At 40.3% G+C, this 22,425-nt stretch overlaps 1 protein-coding gene across 1 annotated transcript in view; it reads right to left on the bottom strand.

Annotated features, from left to right (window-relative positions):
• Positions 1-5,715: 5,715 nt before the first annotated feature.
• The window catches only part of LOC126278128 (poly [ADP-ribose] polymerase tankyrase-1-like), a 106,887-nt gene continuing 90,177 nt past the window's right edge, over positions 5,716-22,425 (bottom strand). Inside the window, exon 4 of the mRNA XM_049978016.1 lies at positions 5,716-9,275. Within this exon, the coding sequence (XP_049833973.1) occupies positions 8,795-9,275 (481 nt within the window). The 3' untranslated portion in view covers positions 5,716-8,794. The remainder of the gene's footprint in view (positions 9,276-22,425) is intronic.

The following is a 22,425-nucleotide window of genomic DNA, read 5'->3' as shown; positions in this document are numbered from 1 at the left end:
TTTTAATGCTGACAAGTACAGATTTTAATCTTGACATCTACATATTTTAATTTAAAAAAATCTTCTGAATACAGTATGTGCAAATGGAATGTAAGAAATGTACTAGACGCCACCTGTCGGTAATAGTGTTATAATTAATACAAATGACGTGCGCTCTCCCAACCAATTTTATGTGACGTAGCATGTGAAAATTGCTGGATTTGAACGGGTTACTCCTGTAACTGAAATATCAGGTACGCTCTGGTACATTTGATGTTGATTAGATAGGATGAAAAAGATTTGCTTCCGTGAAATAGTAAACTAGTATCATTATTTTTACAGATCTGAAGATGGTTCTGAATGAACCGAAACCGGTCATATGAATAAAAAAAAAAATTGCAATCAAGACGGTTTTTAAGTAACATTATAAAATCACTGATTGCTGTTATCCCATAAGACATTATGTCTATTTTTACAACACATTTCTCACACTATGCTTCGTCATTTTGCAGAAACCTATCGCAAATGGTGCTGACTTCATGGTACAAGAAATAGTAAAAGCTTCTGACAATTTGGTGTAACATGGAGATGTGTAGGGTATTATACAATAGTTTTCGAGTAGCACATTGAAGTATGCCTCAAGTTATTAAAATTTAGGTGGAGCATGTGTAGTTGTTGAGTGGTTAGTTACAATTTGGAGTAACTTGTTACGATTTGTGATAACACGCTGAAGTATAAGGTATTTTCTTATATACTGGGCAATTTGTTACAACTTTGTTGTATAATAGCACAATTTTGTTACAATTTTGCTGTGGCAGAGCGATGTTTGTGGTAATATGTTACAATATTGCTGCAATGAAATGATGTTTGGAGCACTTTGTAACAATTTTGCTGTAAACAAGACGATGTAAGAGGCAATTTCTTAGAACTTTGCTGTGACATGGGATAATCTATTTTAATTTTACTGGAACCTAGTAATACTCGAGGTAATTTGTTATAATTGTCCAATGGCAGAAATAGTTGATTTCTTTGTTTGGGGGTCACTGTGATGTTTGGTTGACTTCGATATTGGTTTTAGTTGAACTAAGATTAGTTTTGGCAAGTAATGCAGACGATTTAGCTGTGGAACTAACGCTGTTCAATTTCGTACGAACACTGATATGTTCTCACTGACAAGTGCTCTTTAGGCTCGCAGTCAGATTTTTGTATTCTTCTAGGAGACAGTTCTAAATATTTTGTTAAATAATACATATAACTCTGCCCTCTTTAATCTGTGGTGCAAGACTCAGCATGAAATCGTTGATAAACATGAAAGTTGTATGGCTGTTGCCAACATATGAGTCAAATGTATTGTGCAGACTAATACAGACAATTTATCTTAGGAAGGAGTTCTAAGCACTTTGATAAATAATGCACATAACGTCTCGCGTCCGTCGGTCGTCATAATTTAATTTATTATTTATTGGTAATGTTTACTGTTGCCGACTTACGTGGTGGGCCTTGATCAAAATATTTCATTCAATTTTGATTTACAAGTAAATGCTTCAGTGAAGTTCTCCTTTTTAATAAAGCAAAAAATCTTTAGTTATTACTGTAATTACAATTGCGGCTGTAAAGGAACTGAAAATATTGTGATTTAATCGCAGAGGTGCTGAAAAATTGTTCCAGTGACACACCAGAGAAATATCTGGTAAACTTTTTATCTTTGAGAGACATAGGAACAATTTCGCCCTTCGTTTTTTTATTTCTTGTATGAACGACTACTTTTTGTTCTGATGGGCTGGTGGGATGTCGTACTGTCTAATTACTTGTGTGTGTGTGTGTGGTAAATGAATGAGGTAAAAGACGCAAGATGTGTTTTATATTATTTTCATCGCACAACAAGCCTTATTCCCATGCCTATGGAGTATTTATGTTAAGCAGAGAAGGCGAGTTTTAGATGGAACCGAAGATCTTCAAAACGGCGCTGCTCAACAATAAAGGTACGTGATTGTGCTCTCTACTTTCCTTTCGTGGCCGCTAAAATTACTTCCGATTCGTTTTGCCGAGACATTCAGAACCTGCAATCTTTTTTTTTTCTTATAAAAATACTAGTCCGATGCAAAAGAAATACTCTTAGATTTAAATAATTGCCATTCTTTTACCCAGGCCACGGGGAATGATAGAACGTACGTGCATCTACTCTGAATGTACGTTCGCAATCTCCGAGTGTGTTACGACGAAATTATTTCACAATGAAAATTTCTCATCAGACCGCAACCACTCGCACGCGAATGAACGTACCCTCTGAATGTATCTAGTCAGTCACGCGCGTTGTTCAAAAGCTTTACTTTTAATATTCAGTGGATTACATTTCCGAAATTAATTTTTGTTTATGCTGCAAATCGTACTTCACGCGAAGTATTTATTACGTAAGTTTCAGGCTCAATTTAATAAAAAAAAAAAGATTCCGAATAATAGAAATAAAGAATAACAATCAAACAAATCAAACCTAAATAAACAGAAAGAGGGAACGTTACACGGCCCACACACGCGCGAGAGTATTCCTTCTTACCTCCGTTAACCATTGCCTCGTAGTCGGAGTCCTGGCTCTGGCTCTCGGCTGTTGTACTGAAAATAAGAATCTTTGAGCTACGTATTTTCTGCAACGTCGGGCGGCTGTGGAGAAAAATGAATTTTATGTTAATAGCGGGCGAGGTTTTTCGCTTCCGCTAATTTTTCATAAGTTAATATTGCCACGTAATAGCGTCGTTGGCTGCATCGGCCGCTGCGATTGTTGTACTGTAAATTACTCGAATGCAGGTTAATTTAAGGAAGGCGGACATGAAATCGGGATCACCTCTTACAAATTAAAAGTGAACAATAATATTAAATCAATATATTATTTGCTTAATTAGTACAAATATGCTTACATTTGCCAGCACTCGCAAGATGTCCGTCAACACGCAACCAAGACAAGAGAAGTGAAGACGACTAAAAAATTAACAAAAGAGCGTATCTTGCCGTCTCTTTAGATCATTTTGTTATGATGTTTCTTTGCCCTCGAAACTTACACAGAGAAATTATTATTTTACGGGTACATGAGAAAAATGCATATTATTCAGTTTTTAAATGTCTCTTCTTTATAAATACTGTTTTTAAGTCTTTTCGTATTATTTCACTGGGGACGCTATACCCTGCAAATGAAGTCAGCCTACCTATCACCGAAAAAAAAGTTATCTGCAATGACAAAATTTCGTGTGCGTAAGCTCAAAGCGGCTGCTCTGAAAGCTCTCTTACACAAAGAAGAGTCACCGGTGATCAATTTTTTTTTTTCGACTGTCAGAAGAATATGGTCTTGTCCAAGTTATCAGATCAAGTGGCATATTACTCCAGGCAGTTACATTCATATAGCCTTACAATCTGCACAGGTGGGTCAAAATCTCCTCAGAGCAAAGAAACAGTTACGATCTATAACTGGTTCGAACATGAAAGCCCCAAAGGGTGCAATGAAATTGTTTCCGCTTTGCACTAGCAGCTGAACTATTGTAATCCACGGAAGGTTACAACTGTTGAACTGTATGCAGACGGCTGCCCTGGCCAAAATAAGAAATCTGCAATGGTTGGAATGCTGTGTTATTGGTTACAGCTTGAATCACCCAGTTACGTTCAGGAAGTACATCTAACGTTTCCTGTTGTTGGACATTGTTTACTGCCTCCTGACCATGTATTTCGAAGAATAGAGAAGAAGACGCGGAGAAGAAATGTCATTGTGGATCCTGCAGAATACGTTGAACTGTTTGAGGAAGAAGGTACTGTTCTGAAGCTCGGAAGTGATCTCCCCTTACAAAACTGGAAACATGGATTGCATTTCCGACTTCGCCTTGTGTACAAGAATTATCTTCAAGAAAGGCAAGTCTGCAGTTTTGCTTAGAGGTGTGCCCATTTATAGAAGTGAGATTGGTGTTTTCCGTTCTCCCTTGAGGAAACATCAGAAAATTAACAATATTACCTTAAGTACCCTACCGAAAAGTGTGCCACTAAAACCGGAAAAAGTAAAGGGTATCGATAAATTGCACCCGCAACGGTTTGGCAAAGCTTGGAAAAGTAATGAGAACCTCATCTTGTATTCCAGCCTGATGAAAGAGAAACATGCAGAGAATGAAAATTTCGCTGAAGAGCTATACGAAGGGGAAAATGAATGTGGTAATGAAGAAGACACTGACTTCAGAATATGAATGATTTGCTGTTAAATCAGCACTTAAATTGTTTTCTGGATACACATTATTACACTTTAAAAAATATGTAGGATAGTAATGCATATCGTGCATCATTTACTTGTCATTTTTGGAAAATTTTGTTACATTGTGATTGATATTGAGTTTAATTATTGGCGTTTAATATTTTTATGTACTATGACTGAAATATTTTGTGATTTCAAATTACATAAATGATAAAAGAACGTCAATAATAATTCCAATTAATGACGAAAATTACCATTATTAAGAGTTAGCTACATTTGCAAAACCCGCCCTTATCTATGATGACAGTTCCAAACTCCTTACCCAATGTTGATGCCGGCCATTGTGGCAGAGCGGTTCTACGTGCTTCAGTCCAGAACTGCGCGACTGCTACGATCGCAGATTCGAATCCTGCCTCGGGCATGGATGTGTGTGATGTCCTTAGGTTAGTTAGGTTTAAGTACTTCTAAGTTCTAGGGGACTAATGACCACAGCAGTTGAGTCCCATAGTGCTCAGAGCCATTTGAACCAATGTTGAGTTCCAAAACAAGCCTTAACCAATCATAATTTGTAAATATCTTCCTTACATGTCACGAATTATATCCAGCACTCAGATATAACAATACATGTAACTACCTCGATATAATAAACATGAATAAACACATTTGCTTTACTGAAGGCGAACAAGAAACGTTTTCTTCGTTTCCTGAAAAATTTTGCAAAATTGGATAACAAGGGACTTTGGAACTGTGCGCCTCAAATGTGGCTGCAGATGACAGATCTTCATACCACATAATGGACTAATGGTATAATGCAGTTAAACACACAAACTATTACACAATCAGTACTGCAGTCAGGGAAATAGAATCAGCATTAGATTGGTACTGAAGTTGTATATAACCACGCAGGTTATATGGCAGTTGTGATGTCGGTGGCATTTGGTATGTCATATGCAAAAGAAATTACATATATATATATTTATTTTCAATTTCTCAGCATGATTCTTTCTCTCAGGGATATTGTCTTTTCTTATCACTTTTACTTACGTGCATTAGCAAATATGAAATGGGTTCTTGAAGGGCCGCAGTTATTTGTGTACCAACATTAAATTTTGAGTGTGATGGTTAAAATATAGTTGCCATTAACTAAATTGATGTAATTTTGTTAATTTTTATTTATTGATTGCAATTAAGGCTTGAGAGAATTTCAATTGTTGCCGTGGAGCGGCCAAGATAAAACTTACTGAACTCATGGAATCTGTATAAATTAAAAAACATGAACTTTAACGTAAATTAATCATCTGTCGCAATTGAAAAAGGTTCTTATATCGAAATCTCTCATATTTACAGCTACTGTTAACACTTTGAAAAATAAATTAATACTTCGGCGCGTAATGGCCGATCAGAGGCTGCATCAGAAGATGAGCTTCTCGCAGTGCAAATTGCTGAAAAAATGCTTATTCAATATAATTAGCCACTTTGAGCATTTGAGGTGACAACTATTACAAAGAAATTGATTTTGTGATAATAATAACAATTTTATTTTAGCAATCAATACGAATAACTTACATAAAATATGTGTAGCTGCTCAATGGCTGCCTTCCGTACCACGAAACAAAAACAATGTGAGTACCATAAAATATGTCCTTCCTCCTCGGCCGTACATACGCGTCTCTTTCGATCCTTTTTTATTTTCATAAACATTAAATAAATATGCTACTCTTAATTATGGCTGCATATCAGTTGTTTCAAGGACATTAACTATATCTTTTAGACTAATTATATTCATAAAATACTTAAACTACCGCTTACAACCGATAAAAATGTCAATATTTATGTGACAAAAAGAACGTCGATAATAATTCCAATTAATGACGAAAATTACCATTATTAAGTTTTAGCTACATTTGCAAAACCCACCCTTACCCATGATGACAGTTCCAAACTCCTTATCCAATGGTGAGTTCCAAAACAAGCCTTATCCAATCATAATTTGTCAATATCTTCCTTACATGTCACGAATTATATCCAGCACTCAGGTATAACAATGTATGTAAGGACCTCGATATAATAAACATGAATAAACACATTTGCTTTACTGAAGGCGAACCAGAAATGTTTTTTTCGTTTCCTGAAAAATTTGCAAAAATGGATAAGGGGGATTTTGGAACTGTGCACCTCAAATGTGGTAGCAGATGACAGATCTTCACACCATATAATGGACTAATGGTACAATGGAGTTAAACACACAAACTATTACACAATCCATACTGCAGTCAGGGAAGTAGGTTCATCATGAGATTGGGACTGAAGTTGTATTATAACCACACAGGTTATATGGCAGTGATCTGGGTATAGTGTAATCCACATTAGTTTAAGATAGCACATGCCTTTTCTGTAATCGAATAATGCAAAGGATTAGTTCACTCAACTGATGAGCGTGCAATAGTGTCACATCTTCGACACTTGCCGACATTTCGCCGTTTGTGACTAAAATGTTTAGGTGTTCACAGTCAAAGTTGTAAGATGGCAAGAACTATGCCCCTTACATGAAGTCATTAAAGATCACCTAACTCATGTTGAGCGAACAGTAGGGCTGAACAAAAATGACTGATAAGGCACAATGCATGTTGTACAGGGTATATAGTATGGACGTATTGGAATAATTAATGTTGGGTGATGGGTTTAAAGTAATTCACACAACATGAAAACTTTGTGGAAACGTGTCAATTTACTGGATGCTAGTTTATCCCAGGGAAGTATTCGAGTTGACCACGGGATGCAGCTGGGGAGCGGTGAAGCGAAGCGTCAATAGGCAGCTTAGGGCGGCTCAAACTCTTGAGAATGCGGTAAAGGGGCACGAGCTTCAGCTGCCTTAAGATGAGTGACATTGAGGGGGTGGTTGACCCCATGCTGGTGTACCGGGACGCAGCGGAGAACTTGTACACCTGTTGATAAATGTCCGTCGTCCCATTTTCAGTGAAACATGCGAGAAAGCCACGCAAAGCTACATTGGAACGGTCAACAGCGGCCAAAATATGCGTGTTCTTGACTATAGCAACTTCACGCTGAATTCATGGTCCGCAGAGTCTGAAGTAAATCAGATGAAGAGCGACAGAATGAAATACGCCGGCCTCCGATGGGAACATGGGACCAAGGAATTTGAAGTACTCTCCTGGGAGTCAGAATTCCAGAAAAATTCGTGTTTTGTGCAGATGCTAACCTTCATGGATGGCCTGGGAGGAGCTAAATAGCAGAAGTTGAGAGGGAGGGAAATTTTGTGGAAATTTGTTTACTTCCCAGAGCAGGCATTGGTCGGCACTGGGAAGTGACGCATAATTAACGTGACTTGCGCTGCAATTGGCATAAGTGATTTTGATGGACGGGAAACTTAGGCAATGAGCGGACTGGGAGCAGTCTCCATAGTGGTCTTCCGTTCCCAGCTTGCCTAGAGTGCGGACGTGGCATACTCAGCTTGCCTGAGAGAGAGTGAGCATCTCTGTAGTTTAGGACTTAGCAAACAGAACGATTGAGCTTGGAGATAGAAAGTTTTCGTTCAGCTATATACTGAGCAAGATATCTAAAAGTGAATAGACGAGCGCAGCCTTGCAGCACCACAAGGCTGGCCGACGTCTGCATAACGACGATGCGCCGCCACACTGAATTTGGTGATATTGCGCCCGCTCTGGCCACTGATTAATTTGTTGGATCACATCAGCAAAGTTTCCACAATGGTTTCATGGGCCGTGTATTGTAGAATTCTTCTCGCACTTTGCATTATGCCTGGGTTAGTCTATAGGAATTACTTTTGATTTACCACGCTTTACTCCACGCAAACGCAATTTATTACCACTGCCTGTTAGGAGAGTCATGTAATGTAATGATTGAAGGTCGTGAGTTAAAATAAATCTGAGCTAATCGACTGTTTCTGTTTTCAATCAAGTAGTCGAAATCCCAAGTCACTTTCTTAATTAATTTTATGTTCAACATTTGCATGTGGTGTTCAATAGCTGAATATAACATCAATGTGCACCCCTTTTTAATTAAAAGGGATCAATTCTCAATCAATTAATGTCAACACTGCCACCGCAGTTCAATCAGAAGTCACAGGGTCTTATTACTTTATTTGCGTTATCCGGCATTGCGCTCTCTGTTGATCTGTTAGTCAATTACCTGGGATGAACACACACCAAAACCAGATAAATGATGGGTGGGGTGTTACAAAGTATTGGCGGTTGTCAAGGACTTCATCTGACTACAACCCTGTAATTTTTTGAACATTTTATGGGCTAGAAGAATCCCTGGCTGATCAAGTTTCAAAGTATCAAAGCAAATATTTTCCAAATGTTGTTCAGTTTTGTAGAGATTGCTGGAGAAATGTTTCTTCAGACTATTTACTCGAAAGAAAGATTACTTGCAAAGTACTTTCATTGTCATGCTTGTTGAAGTGTTGGTAGAAGAGTTATATCTACTATTCAATGATGGTTACAAGTGAATGATATAATTAATTTTTTGCAGTTTTTGTTTATAAATAACGGAAAGCTATGCAGTGAATATTATTCCTTTTGCCAACGTATGTTCATAGGACTGTAAATGTTACGTCAGCAACTCTATCAGCTCCTGGTGATTGTTCTGCCTGGCCAGTTCCAGGGGGCTTTTCCCATCGCTATCTCTGACACTCCTGTCAGCCCCTGCGTACAACAGCGCAGCAGCCGCCTCTGCACGACCGTGGAGTGCCGCCCTGTGCAGCGGCGTCTTCCCAAATGTGTTCCTGGCATTCAGGTCAGCAGAAGAGGCCAGCAGGAGCCGCACCACAGCCACACGGCCTTTCCATGCAGCCAGGTGTAAAGGCGTGTTCTGCAAGTTGCTCCTGGTGTCTACCTGGGCGCCGCCATCCAGCAGACATTTCACCGCCTGCACGTGTCCCTCCCTTGCTGCACAGTGTAGCGAAGTCAGCATCTCATCATCACCAGCCCCAACATCCGCCCCTGCCGCGAGGAGGGCCCGCAGCTTCTCCACTGCCCCATCAGTAGCAGCCTCTCTCAACCTTCTGGCTCTCTCCTCTTCCGAAAGGCTCCTGTAAAAACCAAAGATTATTACACTTTGTGATAAACATGCACGCAAAATGAAGAAAACTATCATACGAGCTAAACTGTGAGCCATTCTGAATATTCATCTGCCCAGTGACAATCTAGAAATCTCCTTTCTATGATAAAGAATAGTCCAAAAGTCAGCGTATATGGTACAGATGTATAGTAGTATCCTATCATCAAAGTCTTCATACAGATTTCATAAAAAATTCCCTTGTGTTGTGTACATAGTTCCGCCTAGTCAGCGTGTACACAACTTTCCCACTAGAGCGCGCCCCGCTAAGCACAACAGCGCAGGCGCAGCGCTCGTCCGACTGCGCTCTACGAGATGGCACTGCCATAAAGACGGACCAAATTCTGCTTCCGCCGATCCGCTTATTAATATGTCATGTAGCCAATGAGATTGCTGCTAACGTAGAACCTTTCCTCCTCACAGATCACACTCGCACAGTGATACCTGAACGCTCGAGGAGTTACAACGACTGTACAGATGTCTGATTAGTCAGGCGATCATTGTAGGCAAAACCACCCCTTCCTTCCGCCTCCTTGATTTCTATCTCACCATCTATGGCCGTCCTATCACCCTCACCCCCACCCTTAAGTCCCTTAGCGTCACCCTCGACCGTCGCCTCTCCTGGACCCCCCATCTCCGGACAATCCAAGCCAAGGCACACTCCCGACTCCGTCTCCTCATGCTCCTTTCCGACCGTACATGGGGTCTGGACCCCTCCACCATACTCCACACCTATAAATCCCTCACCCACCCTATCCTTTGTTACGCCCATCCGGCTTGGATCTCCGCCCCACCCTACCTTTTATAAATCCCTTCAAATCCTTGAACGCCATGCTCTCCGCCTAGCCTATCGCATCCGTCTCCCCTCCCCCACGCGGATCCTGTACGATCTCATTCCATTCCCCCACCTCCTCCTTTACCTTGAAAGGATACGGATCATGTACACCTCCCGTAAACTGATCCTCCTCACCCGCTTGTCTCGCCCATCCTCTCCCACCCCCGCCCGCTGCCGCACCTGTATTCCCACGTCCCACCCGGTCTCCATCTCTCCACCCTCCTTACCCTCTCCCACGGTGGCTTCCGCCAGCTCACCCTCCCTGATGTTGCCCTCCCCTCCTACCAACTTTGATCCTCCCTCCCTCTTCCCGTGTTTGCTCCTTTGGGCACCCTCCCTCCCTTCTCTCCCTCCTCCACTTCTCCCCACTCCTCCCCTGGGCTTCCCCTCCCCTGTCCCTCTCCTCCTCCCCCCATCTCCTCAGCCATTCGCATCCTTGTTCTCCACTCTCCCCCACCTCACCCTCCTTCTCTCTTGGCAGGTCCCCGGACTCGCACACACTAAGTGGACATTCGCGTGCTGGAGATCATTGCCATCAGTGTCTTGTGTGTGCCGTCGTGTTTAGTGTTCAGTGTTCACCGTCGCACTCCATCGTTCATCTGTGCCATCGCCATCTTCACTGTTCGTGCATCGTGTCAACAGTTTGCAGTGTGGTTTATCGTCGAGTGTGAACAGCTCCGTGTTTGTCTTTATGTGTCTACTGTTTTATCACCCACCGTTATGTCACACCGTTATGTCACTTATGTGTATTCTTTCTGTTGTTTATTGATCTATTCTATGGCTGAAGAGCGGCGTAACATGCTCCTGACAGCCTGCCTTTTTGTACGGGTTTGAAAATAACAATAAAGAAAAAAAACTCCGATTAGTCAGTCTGCATTAGTCTGTACCAGTCTGCATTAGTCTGTAGTCAAGTTTCAGTCTGTGCCTAATAAGATTATCATATTCTTGTACATAGCCATGAAGAGATATGTATAGACACTTTGTCAAGTATCAGAGATATGTGAGAATAAGATTAACGTGCCAAGACCAAAGGAACTTCAGATTGTCAGTTGTAAACAGCATCCAGAATCAAGTTATGTACTATCTATGCTTTTTATTATTGTTATAAATGTGTGTGAAAATTAATCAAGTTCTGTTTAAAGTTGGTCACCGTCAATGTGCTACTCTAAGCGTGCAAGTGGCATTTCTATCGTCTGACCTAACGGCAGAAGATAAACACGCCACGATAAGACCACGAGACATATTGCTGACACTGGCCTACTTCGTTAGAGCGACTAGTCAAATAATCTGATGGTGTGTGTACCGAAGGTCTTACAGTACACACACCACACCTTGTCACATTTTTCATAATCCATTTCTCACTGTGACTTACTTCGAGCTCAGGATATTACTGTTAAGTTCTCATTGCCTCCACAGACAGGAATTCTCAACAGTGATTATACTAGTCATCTGTGTGCAGCTATCCCTTCTGACACGTGCTAATGTAACACGCAAATCAAATCATGTCTTGAGATATTTAACACCATGTCCATCTCCATGTCCATAATGTTATGTTGTCTCCTATGGTGGAAAGAATGCCATGTCCATAATATTATGGGCACAACATCTTTGTCCAAACAGCCACACCTGTGATATTATGGACAGCACTCTCCATTCAACTGTTAGCTCTTGTCATTAATATTAATGGTCCAGAAGATAAGAGAAGTCACGTGAATATGTCTAGTATAGTCAGCGTGGTTAACGACAATGTCGTTTGTCAGTCTAAACAGTCGAACTCGTCAGCTTAGTATAAGACCAGTGTGTCCCATTTACGGCAGCTCCCCTCAAACACTGTACCACATGTCTGCTTGATTTTCGTGGGAATTTGCACGTTGTTTACTCTAAGCAAATCCATGACACATATTTTTCGCATTATGAAATGGTTCAAATGGCTGTAAGCACTATGGGGCTTAACATCTGAGGTCATCACTCCCCTAGAACTTAGAACTATTTAAACCTAACTAACCTAAGGACGTCACACACATCCATGCCCGAGGCAGGATTTGAACCTGCGACTGTAGCGGTCACGCGGTTACAGGCCGAAGCGCCTAGAACCTCTCGGCCACAACGGCCGGCGCATTATCAAACAATCTGATTTTAGTGATCATTTTGTTGATGATGATATTTTTCTAAAGTGGCAGCAAAAACTTTCGGTCTAGTCATTCGTAAATTTCATGAAACACTCTTTTTTGAACATAGAAAATTAATGTTTTCAAAGAAGCTATTTGGTACAAATATTTCTGATGTAACTATGAGCTAGTTTTTCTCCAGCCCCCTATACATGAAGCACTTGTTGGCGGATGTAGACTGCACAGGTCAATGTATCTGCATGATAATGAGAACACGTGTATCTACCCTCCCCCCCGCCCCCACCACACACACACACACACACACACACACACACACACAGACGCTCTTTTTAACTAAGTTCTTGTGATGGCCGTGTGTCTCAAGGCACGAGGAAAACTCGTAGACTGTGATAATAAATTCAATTTTCAGGCACTTGTCTAGAATATCATTCGAACTACAGGAAGTAAATTTTCGATTCCTGGACACATTGTATACCTCCAATTGCTTACACATATACTTAGGAACAATACGTCGTCACTGGCACATGACAGCATTACTACGGTCCTAGTAGGCAATACCAACATTCTCACACTTCAAACTGCAAGTTTAATGTTGTGTTGACTAAAGTGGTTTATAGTAGAAAGGCAATTAAGGGGGGAAACCACATTATGAGGTTCAAAAAAGCCGATTTTTTTTATTACATAAATCTTTGGCTTAACTATTCAAGAACACGCTGTCGAAATTTCAAAGCGAAATTCGCATTCTTTTAGATTTTATGAGCATAAAATCGAGTGCACATTATTCCAATATATGAAGATTTATCAAGGGATGAATTACTGGAGAAACTCCAACACTGCCGGTCCCAAGTCCGGGGCCTCACTTTGCAAGTGATGAGGAAGGAGGAGGGGGAGGAGTAACACCTCGTTAAAAAAACCTGGGTCCATCTGGCTCCGGATGGTAGCACCCTGTAAGGGCCCCTGTCTAGTTTTACTGGGTGAAAACTGGTCAACGGTCTCAAAGGCGCAAGAGGAAGTTCTGATTCCCAACGGCGGAGAGAGCGGAAGAACTACCTCCAGGACTCACGATCTTGGTTGTATATTTTGTGGCCTTTGGGCCACACCCAAAATAACTTTCATCAATCATGGAAGTGTGTGATGTAAACTATTTTACCCCAGGTGGACGATCCACCGTACGCCAGTACGTCAGCAGACATTCGGATTCTGGGAAGTCTGCAACATTGCACAAAGACAAGTCGGAGTGTCTTGGAATCTCATCCAAATTTCAACATAGGCAATCAACGTACCTAGCAACTATCAATGCAAACTCATTGTTGAAAACCGGAAAACTAAAACATCTAACAGATACGCTAAAGAACCACAACGTACTCATAGCAGCCATTCAAGAAACACGATACATGGATACAGATACCTTCGATTCCGAAGGTTTTAGGATATACAAAGGGAAAGTGGGACCGAGAGTAATGAAAAATGTACATCTTGGGACAGCCTTTATAATCAACAAACAAATCTTGAACTCAATAGTTGGCTTTGATTCACAATCAGAAAGAATCTCAAGTCTTACATTCACAAGCACAAACAAAATCTACACAATTATCAATGCACATGCCCCAATAAACGAGGATAACAGGAAAAACAAAGAAAAAGTGGAGGCCTTTTGGAATCATCTAGATGACATTATTCAGAAAATTCCAGATAAAAACATCATCATTCTTCTTGGAGATTTTAATGCACAGATTGGTAAAGAAAAAAGATATATGAAAATAGTTGGAAACTATCCTGCACACAAGAGAACAAACAGAAATGGTGTGAGACTAATAGAACTTTGCCAAGCGCACAATTTAATTCTTAAATCCACAGCTTTCAAGAAACTACCACGAAGACAAAAGACATGGGTATCTTCAAATCCTAGCCTTGGGGAATTTCAACTTGATCATGTGGCAATCAAGAAGATTTCTAGCAAAGAAATCATCAACGTTAGGGTACTCAGGGGTGCAAACTTGGATTCAGACCACTACCTCTCTAAAATTAAGTTCAAAGTCATCCCAAACAGGAAACGCAGCATGAAACAAATTAAGGGTCGGAAGTATAGCATAGAAAAGATATTAAAATCAGATGAATTCACAAAAGCAACAGAAACCATTCAGACACGAAGCTGGGGGGATATCAAGGAAAACCTCATTACTACAGCTGAGCGGATAGCACCTAACAAAAAAGTAAAAAACATGCCTGGTGGTCACTGGAATGTGATGCCCTCATTGAAACATGAAAACAGGCATGGCAAAATTGGCAATCACAGAAAACAGAAGAAAGTAGACTGAATTTCATTACAGTTAGAAAACTGGTAGATAAAAATATAAAAAGGATTAAGAAGACACATGAAAACAAAACTCTCCTCCAAATTGATGAAGAATTTGCTAAAAACAACACAAGAAGCTTTTACAGAACTTTCAAACAAAATAACAAAGCACCCACCCTCCAATTTCGAGATGTAAATGGGACCATAGCTCACAACAACACGGAAAACTGCAAAATACTAGCAGGCTACTTTGAGAAACTCTTGAATTGTGAACCCATCCTTGAAAAATTTGAATCCATCCCAAACAACCGTGAGAAGCCGGATTCGGAACCACCGACGACTGAAGAACTACAGAAGGTCATTTCAGAACTTAAAAACAACAAGGCGTCCGGAGAAAATCAAATAGTGACCGAACTATGGAAAAAGGCTGACAAAAATGCAGTTACATCCCTAAAGTGTGTTTTCGATCAAATCTGGAAAGAAGAAGAGATCCCCACAGAATGGAGAACAGCTCTCATCCACCCCATCCACAAGAAAGATTTGAAGACAGACCCCAACAATTACAGAGGAATATCACTACTGGACATAACGTACAAGATTCTTTCTAAAGTCCTTTTGAACAGGGCAGAGCCGCAATTGGATCTGCAAATCGGGGAATGCCAGGGAGGTTTTAGAAAGGGCAGATCATGTTCGGAACAAATACTAAATCTCAAAAACATTATGGCATACCAAAAATCAAGGGCAAAGACGTACGTAATCTCCTTCATTGATTTCAAAAAAGCATATGATTCGATTGATAGAGAATCTCTGTTGTCAGTCCTGGAAGAAATGGGTTTGGATAAGAAAACAACTAATATTATAAAAGCGACCCTTACAAACACATTTTCGAAAGTTAAATTTATGGGCGATCTATCGGAACCCTTTGAAATAAAAACGGGAGTGCGACAGGGCGATGGGCTCTCGCCGTTGCTGTTCAATTGTGCGCTTGAGAAAATAGTCAGAGAATGGAACACAAATATTAACAGTGGTATAAGACTGGGTTGCAAAAAGAAAAACCTTAAAGTTAATTGTATTGCTTTTGCAGATGATATGGCCCTGTTTGCTGAAACTATGGAAGAAGCACGGGAGCAAATCCTTGAACTAAAGAAACAAGCAGCTAAAATTGGTCTTCACATCTCCCCTGAAAAAACTAAGATATTGACAAACACTCATGTAAATACCTCAACGTTCAAGAACAGAAGATTGAAATAGTAAAAGAATTCAAATATCTCGGAGAATGGATTAGTTGGAATGCTGGGGAAAGCAAAGCAATGGAATCCAGAAAAAATAAACTTGAACTGGCCTTCCAACTAACAAAAAATACATACAACAAAAAATCCCTTTCATGGGGGTCAAAAATTACACATTACAAGATAGTGATTAAGCCAGAAGCACTGTATGCAGCAGAAACACTTAACATGAATTTCAAAGGCCAAATGGAGAAACTTGAGGTAAAAGAAAGAAAAATGTTAAGAAAAATCATTGGGCCAAAATTTCAAGACAATATAATTATATACATAAAAAATGAAACTCTCTACACGAAAATTGAAAAACTTTCAGATTCTATGCGAAAAAATAGAATAAATTTTTATGGTCATCTTCTCAGAATGAATTCCAACAGATTAACTAAACAAATCTTTGATTTCTTCCGTAACCGAAAAACGAAGCCCAACTGGTTTAAAGAAACTGAGAAAGACCTAGTGGAATTAAAGATTTCAGAAAATTCACTTATTGAGCGAACTGCTAAATTAATTACTAAAGATGAAAACATAAGGTTCCAAGACAAATCCACACAAAAGTCCAAACCCTTCATACCGGAAGAAGAAAGGAGAAGAAGATCAGAAAGAATGAAGAAATACTGGGCCCTAAAAAAAAAAGAACAACGCACAAAGAAATGATTGATCCAGCGTACCCCAAAGAGGGTGAAACGAAAGAAGAAGAAGAAGAATTACTGGAGATGTTTAGGTGCCCACACACAAAGTACCAATGAAAGTTTTTATTCCACTATTTGGCGATTAACTCCTAATCACTTGCACTCCGGAATAAAAGTCGTTGAATTGGCATCGTATTTAGCAGCGGGCTTATTGAATGAAGGAAATTAGTCCCTTCTGATTGTCATAAACGAGGCAGGAATTGTAGTTGGCACGCAAAGCTTCAATTATACCGAATAAATGGATAACCAGCACTTCATCCGGCAGAATCGACGTAGTTCACTGGAATCGAAAGAAGCTCAGAAAGCACTGCTGCAAGCGCAAAACGAAGCCTATGAGGAAGAAGACGGATTACTATTTGGTGCTGGAATCGCAGATTAATCGGTAAGCAGTTTACATTATTGTTAACTTCCTAAAATTTCTAATTTCCGAGAATTTATTTTTCCGACGCGTTTATCTCGAAATGACTTTTCACATCTGCATGCAGTCTAATTCAAAAAATGTGAAAATTAATAGTATGATTCTTTAAAAAATTACGAATTATATCAATTAACTTGCGAGATGATACCACGATTTTATTAATTTTCACCTGCACTGAGGTTCATATTCTTAGAAAATAAGTTATTAATGTAAAATCAAAACCTTTTTGATTTCAGGTGAAAATTGGGATAGCACGCAATCGGAGAACTATATTCACAACATTCAGCGAACATCACAGCGTAATTTTGTTATTTTTGGCTGAAATTATTCAAGAAGTTTACAAAAACTGTTCGAAATACGAATGAAACGATGTCAAAATTTGATTACATTCTAATTAATTCTTCCTAACGAAAAAATCCCAATAAATCAGTGTCAAACAGCCTCCTAATGTGGTTTCCCCCCTTAAGAACAAATTCATTTCTTATTCTGCCAAGGGAGATATTACAGTTGATAAATCCAGCGTCCAGCTACATTTTCTACAAATATTTTATGCACATGACTCTGATTTGTACTGAAAGTGATTCTGTACAAACAAACAAAATTACTAAGATCTCATACAGTTTGTGAATTAAAAGTAGTTGTTACTCTTGTGACAATTATGCACGCAGCTTCATGATCTTTCCTACTGAATAGTGAGATTGAAAGTTATAATTTCGAATGACTGTACAATGGCCGACAGTCTGAAAATCATTTTGATCCCGATGTTGCTTTCCTAGGTGTGCACATGGTGGAATTAGTGGAGATTTGCAAGCCCCTGGTATATGCGGCAGTTCACTTGGACTCACAGTTTAACATGGAATACTAGCAATGGTGCTATATCCTTTTAAAGCTTAGAGCTCTGCTAGAGGTGAAAGCCAGATGTGCAAATGAGGGTCAAATCCTGAAATGCGGGATCAGCCACTCTGGTATGGAGCAACCAAGGTGGTTCGTGTACATGGTGTCTACCACTGGTGCTGTTGTAATAGTAATCAGCAGTAATTTTATTTGATTCACTAATGTTGTATGTCATTGAGCCTATCACATGCTCTCATTATTATTGTGCATTTTCTTAGACCAGTACTAATTAGCAGCTGGTTGTCCCATGATCACTTCCATTGCAAAAAAATCACCTGCTCCAGTTCTACATGTACTGGAAGGCTCAGTTACATATGTTTTCAATCCATTTGGTTTGTGTACGGGAAACACGTCAAAAATCTACAGTACCTTAAAAGCATTTTTTACTCTAATAAATAACAATACACACATCAAAAAATGTTTTTCATCACCTAGGGTCCGAGAGCTCCGGAAACTGTACAGAAAATTGGAATAGTGATCAACATAAACATCATTTCCGCCATTTTTATTGCTCATGAAAACCACACATTACATGTTGTACCACCATACAGCGAGACCTTCAGAACTGCTGGACCAGATTTCTGTGCACACCGATACCTCGAATACCAAGTAGCACGTCCTCTTGCATGGATGCATGCCTGTATTCGTCGTAGCACACCATCCACAAGTTTATCAAGAGTTTATCAAGACACTTTTGGTCCAGATCGTCCCACTCCTCAACGGCGATTCGGAGTTGATCCCTCTGAGCGGTTGGTGGATCACGTCGTCCATAAACAGCCCTTTTCAATTTAACCCAGGCATGTTCGATAGGCTTCATGTCTGCAGAACATGATGGCCACACTAGTCGAGCGATGTCGTTATCCTGAAGGAAGTGATTCACAAGATGTGCACGATGGGGGTGCGAGTTGTCGTACATGAAGACGAATGCCTCGCCGATATGGTTACACTATCGGTCGGAGGATGGCATTCACGTTTCGGACAGCCATTACGGTGCCTTCCATGATCACCAGCAGCGTAGGACCCACATAATGCCACCCCAAAACAGCAGGGAATCTCCACCTCGCTGTACAATGCGTATAAGGCCTTCAGCCTGACCAGGTTGCCATCCCAAAACGTCTCCAAAGATTGTCCGGCTGAAGGCATATGCGACACTCATCGGTGAAGAGAACGCGATGCCAATCCTGAGCGGTCCAATCGGCATGTTGTTGGGCCCATCTGTACCGCGCTGCATGGTGTCGTGGTTGAAAAGATGGACCTCACCATGGACGTCGGGAATGAAGTTGCGCATCATGCAGCATATTGCGCACAGTTTGAGTCATTACACAACGTCATGTGGCTGCACGAAAAGCATTATTCAACATGGTGGCTTTGATGTCAGGGTTCCTCCGAGCCATAATCCGTAGGTAGCGGTCATCCACTTGGGTGGCCTGAGCGAGGCGTGTCATCGACAGTTCCTGACTCTCTGTATCTTCTCCATCTCCGAACATCATCGCTTGGTTCACTCCGAGACGCCTGGACACTTCCCTTTGGGCGAGTTTAGTGACATCTCTTAATAGTCAAAGGGACTGTGTCTGTGATACAATATCAGCAGTCAACGTCTATCTTCAGGAGTTCTGGAAATAGGGGTCATCCAAAACTTTTTGGTGTGTGTATAACACTAAAATAATGTACAGTTGTTAGTACATTGGACTCGTATTCACGTGGACGATGGGTCAAATCTGCGTCCGGCCATCCTGATATAGCGTTTCCGTGATTTCCCTTAATCGCTTCAGGCAAATGCTGGGGTGGTTCCTCTGAAAGGGCACAACCGACTTTCTTCCACATCATTCCCTAATCTGATGGGACGGATGACCTCGCTGTTTGGTCCCCTCCCTCAAATCAACCAACCAACCAACTAAAATGATATGCTTTGAGATATGGAACACATTACATCCAGCTCAAATTTCCAGTTTGTCCTGCACGAATTCATACGTACGTCCTAGCAATAATATTTCACTGTCAGCCTCGTAACTTCCCGTTAAGTGAACCTACATTCACCAGTATTAATTTGTTCCCTTGTAATTTATTATAAATTTATTGAGGTCCTTAGGTGTACAGCTTGAAACGGTGGGTGGGAAGTATAAAATTTTCGTTGTTTCTTTCGTCATGCAAATGACCAAAATATTTTCTTCGAATAATTCATGTGGCGCACAAAAAGACAATAATCTCATAAATATATAGGGGCGGCAATGTTAATGTAAATAATATAAATAACTTATGACATGGTTGTTAATGATTTACAGTGACATACAGGTATATTTCAAACAGTTCTTTCTGTATTTTTAGTTTTTGCACTATGTTCGCCAAATTACCGAAAAAAGTAAACCATACCTAATAATGGATTTAAAGTAGCTTATATATGCTACTTTTCGTATTTCTGTGTAAGGTATTTTCCATATCAGTGCTGTTCACCTTGCAGATTTCGGTAAGCCCTAAACAGTAACTTTTTTTCTTTGTTCATCTCAATATGATGTTCGGGATTTGCTTTAATTTGGTAACTACCTCCAGGTACGTATGGATTGGGTCTCTGTTGTCTGTAGTGCCAAGTCAAAGTTGTTCTTGCAACTATGTCAGCATGACGTGCCTACTTTAATGGTGATCAGTCCAGTTTCGTGGAAAGGTGTGCTGCAGTTCAATGTGCTTGCCGTTTACTATGCTGATTGATGTTATTTTCATCGTCATCCAGTTTCATATGGCATTCTGTAGACTAGATGGCATTACAGGCATTGTGAACCTGCGCTTAATAGAATCCTGAATAGCTTCCCACTGGCAGAGGAGTGTTGTCTCGTGCCTGCTGGCCTTGATTAATGCAGTCTGTAAGGAAATATTAATTTTTTCTTGGAAGTAACTGGTTTCCATGTGTTACTGATGAATAAACCTAGTTGTGGATTTATCTGTCCTCTGTTCATTGGGATATCTTTCTCAGGGGCCACAGTGTCATAAGATATTTGAATATACGGTAGTGTTTGTTTTGAACTGTTTCCTTGCTTCTTCTGATGTTCAGTGCTATTGATTGAGTTCCACCCAGTAGTACATGAGCGTGCTGCAATGTTCAGGCTGAGAAGATAGTGCTGAGGATGTTGGCACTCTCTATAGTCTAACATACCTTTGACTCTCTCTTCTTTTAACAAATGTGGTAGGTATTAGAAGAACTGCTTGTAAATAACTTATTTTGATGACATATTTTTGAGTATACCGTCGTTTTCATTCCATACTCCTTTATTGGTGCACTAATTTCATTAAGTTTATGCTCTTAATTAAACTACGCATTTCGCGCCGGGTACGATATTATATCCCAGTTACATCTCTCTTCAGTTATGTGAGTACAAGTTATGTTAGGTTGTTAGTAGACACATCTAGTTTTGAGAGTTAGGAACTCCTACACTTCCTTTTCACTCCTGTCATTTGGACATATGTTGTTAATCTTTGTTTGACTCCCTCCAACTCAACCACCTTGTTTATCACCAGACTTACTGCATATTCCAGAAGCATCATCTTGCTGTTAATAACCTTGGGTCCTTGAAGCATTTCAATGAGTGGTTCCACGTCAGTTGGCTATATTGTTGCTGCATGCAAGCATTCCTGTCGAATCCCCATTTTATTGATAATGGTGCTGTAAGTCAGCCTGCTAAAATTTTATAACCTCTCAGAGTTATGTAATCGATTGGCAGGTTTCTTTAGTTATTTATGCTTGACTCCATCAGCCCCGTAGTAAAGTGTCTAAGACACATCAGTGTGGCTAATAGTTCATGAGACAAACATGTGACGTAGGTGTCAGTTAATGACCATAGCTTCTCATAAAATTGTAAAGGCACACCAACAATATTGCCTCTTTTTTTTTAATATGAGCTCATTATAACTCAGCATTCTTGTTTAATTAAAGAGAGTACTCCGCTGTCAGCTTTCGCGGTTATTACGCCTGTAGTGACAGCGTGCAACTGTTCTAGCCATCTGTGGAAAGTGTGGTAAATCTCCTAAAAATGTGATGGATAATTGCTTCCTGCGTCCTTCGAAGCATTCACCCGTTAACTGTCCCGTTGGTGAACGCTTTGTCCTTTTATTTTCTTGTGTAGTGTGGGAAGCCGAAGTTTACTCTTCACTGTAATAATTTCATGCTCATATCGGTCTCGATTGTAAAAAGTTGTTGTCTTCTATTTGTTGCTGTCGCTTCTGTCTGCTTAATTCTCAAAAACCTACATAATCTGTTCACACTTTTTGTAGATAAGTTCGATTCAGCTTTGATGAGCCAGAGATCTGCAGAGATCTGTATGGAATCTAGTTCATCCGAAGTGTTGTCAGAGGGATTTCCCCTAGTAACTCTGCAGTCCTTTCGCATTATGAAATGAGAGGTATCCTATACAAATACTGTTCACCACTTTTTTCGTGTTACCCCCAGGGTCGACAGAAAATTATTTTCAATGCAGAATTTCACGTGCCCATTCGACACAGCTCTCACAGAGCGGTTTTGTGCGACACTCTTTTTATCGATACTTATGAACAGGGACAGTAAAACGCGAAGCACAGCCGATACTGCGGCAGTG

Source organism: Schistocerca gregaria, chromosome 6, assembly GCF_023897955.1.
Source record: "Schistocerca gregaria isolate iqSchGreg1 chromosome 6, iqSchGreg1.2, whole genome shotgun sequence".
Lineage (NCBI taxonomy): Eukaryota > Metazoa > Arthropoda > Insecta > Orthoptera > Acrididae > Schistocerca > Schistocerca gregaria.
This window is presented reverse-complemented; position numbering and strand designations above follow the sequence as displayed.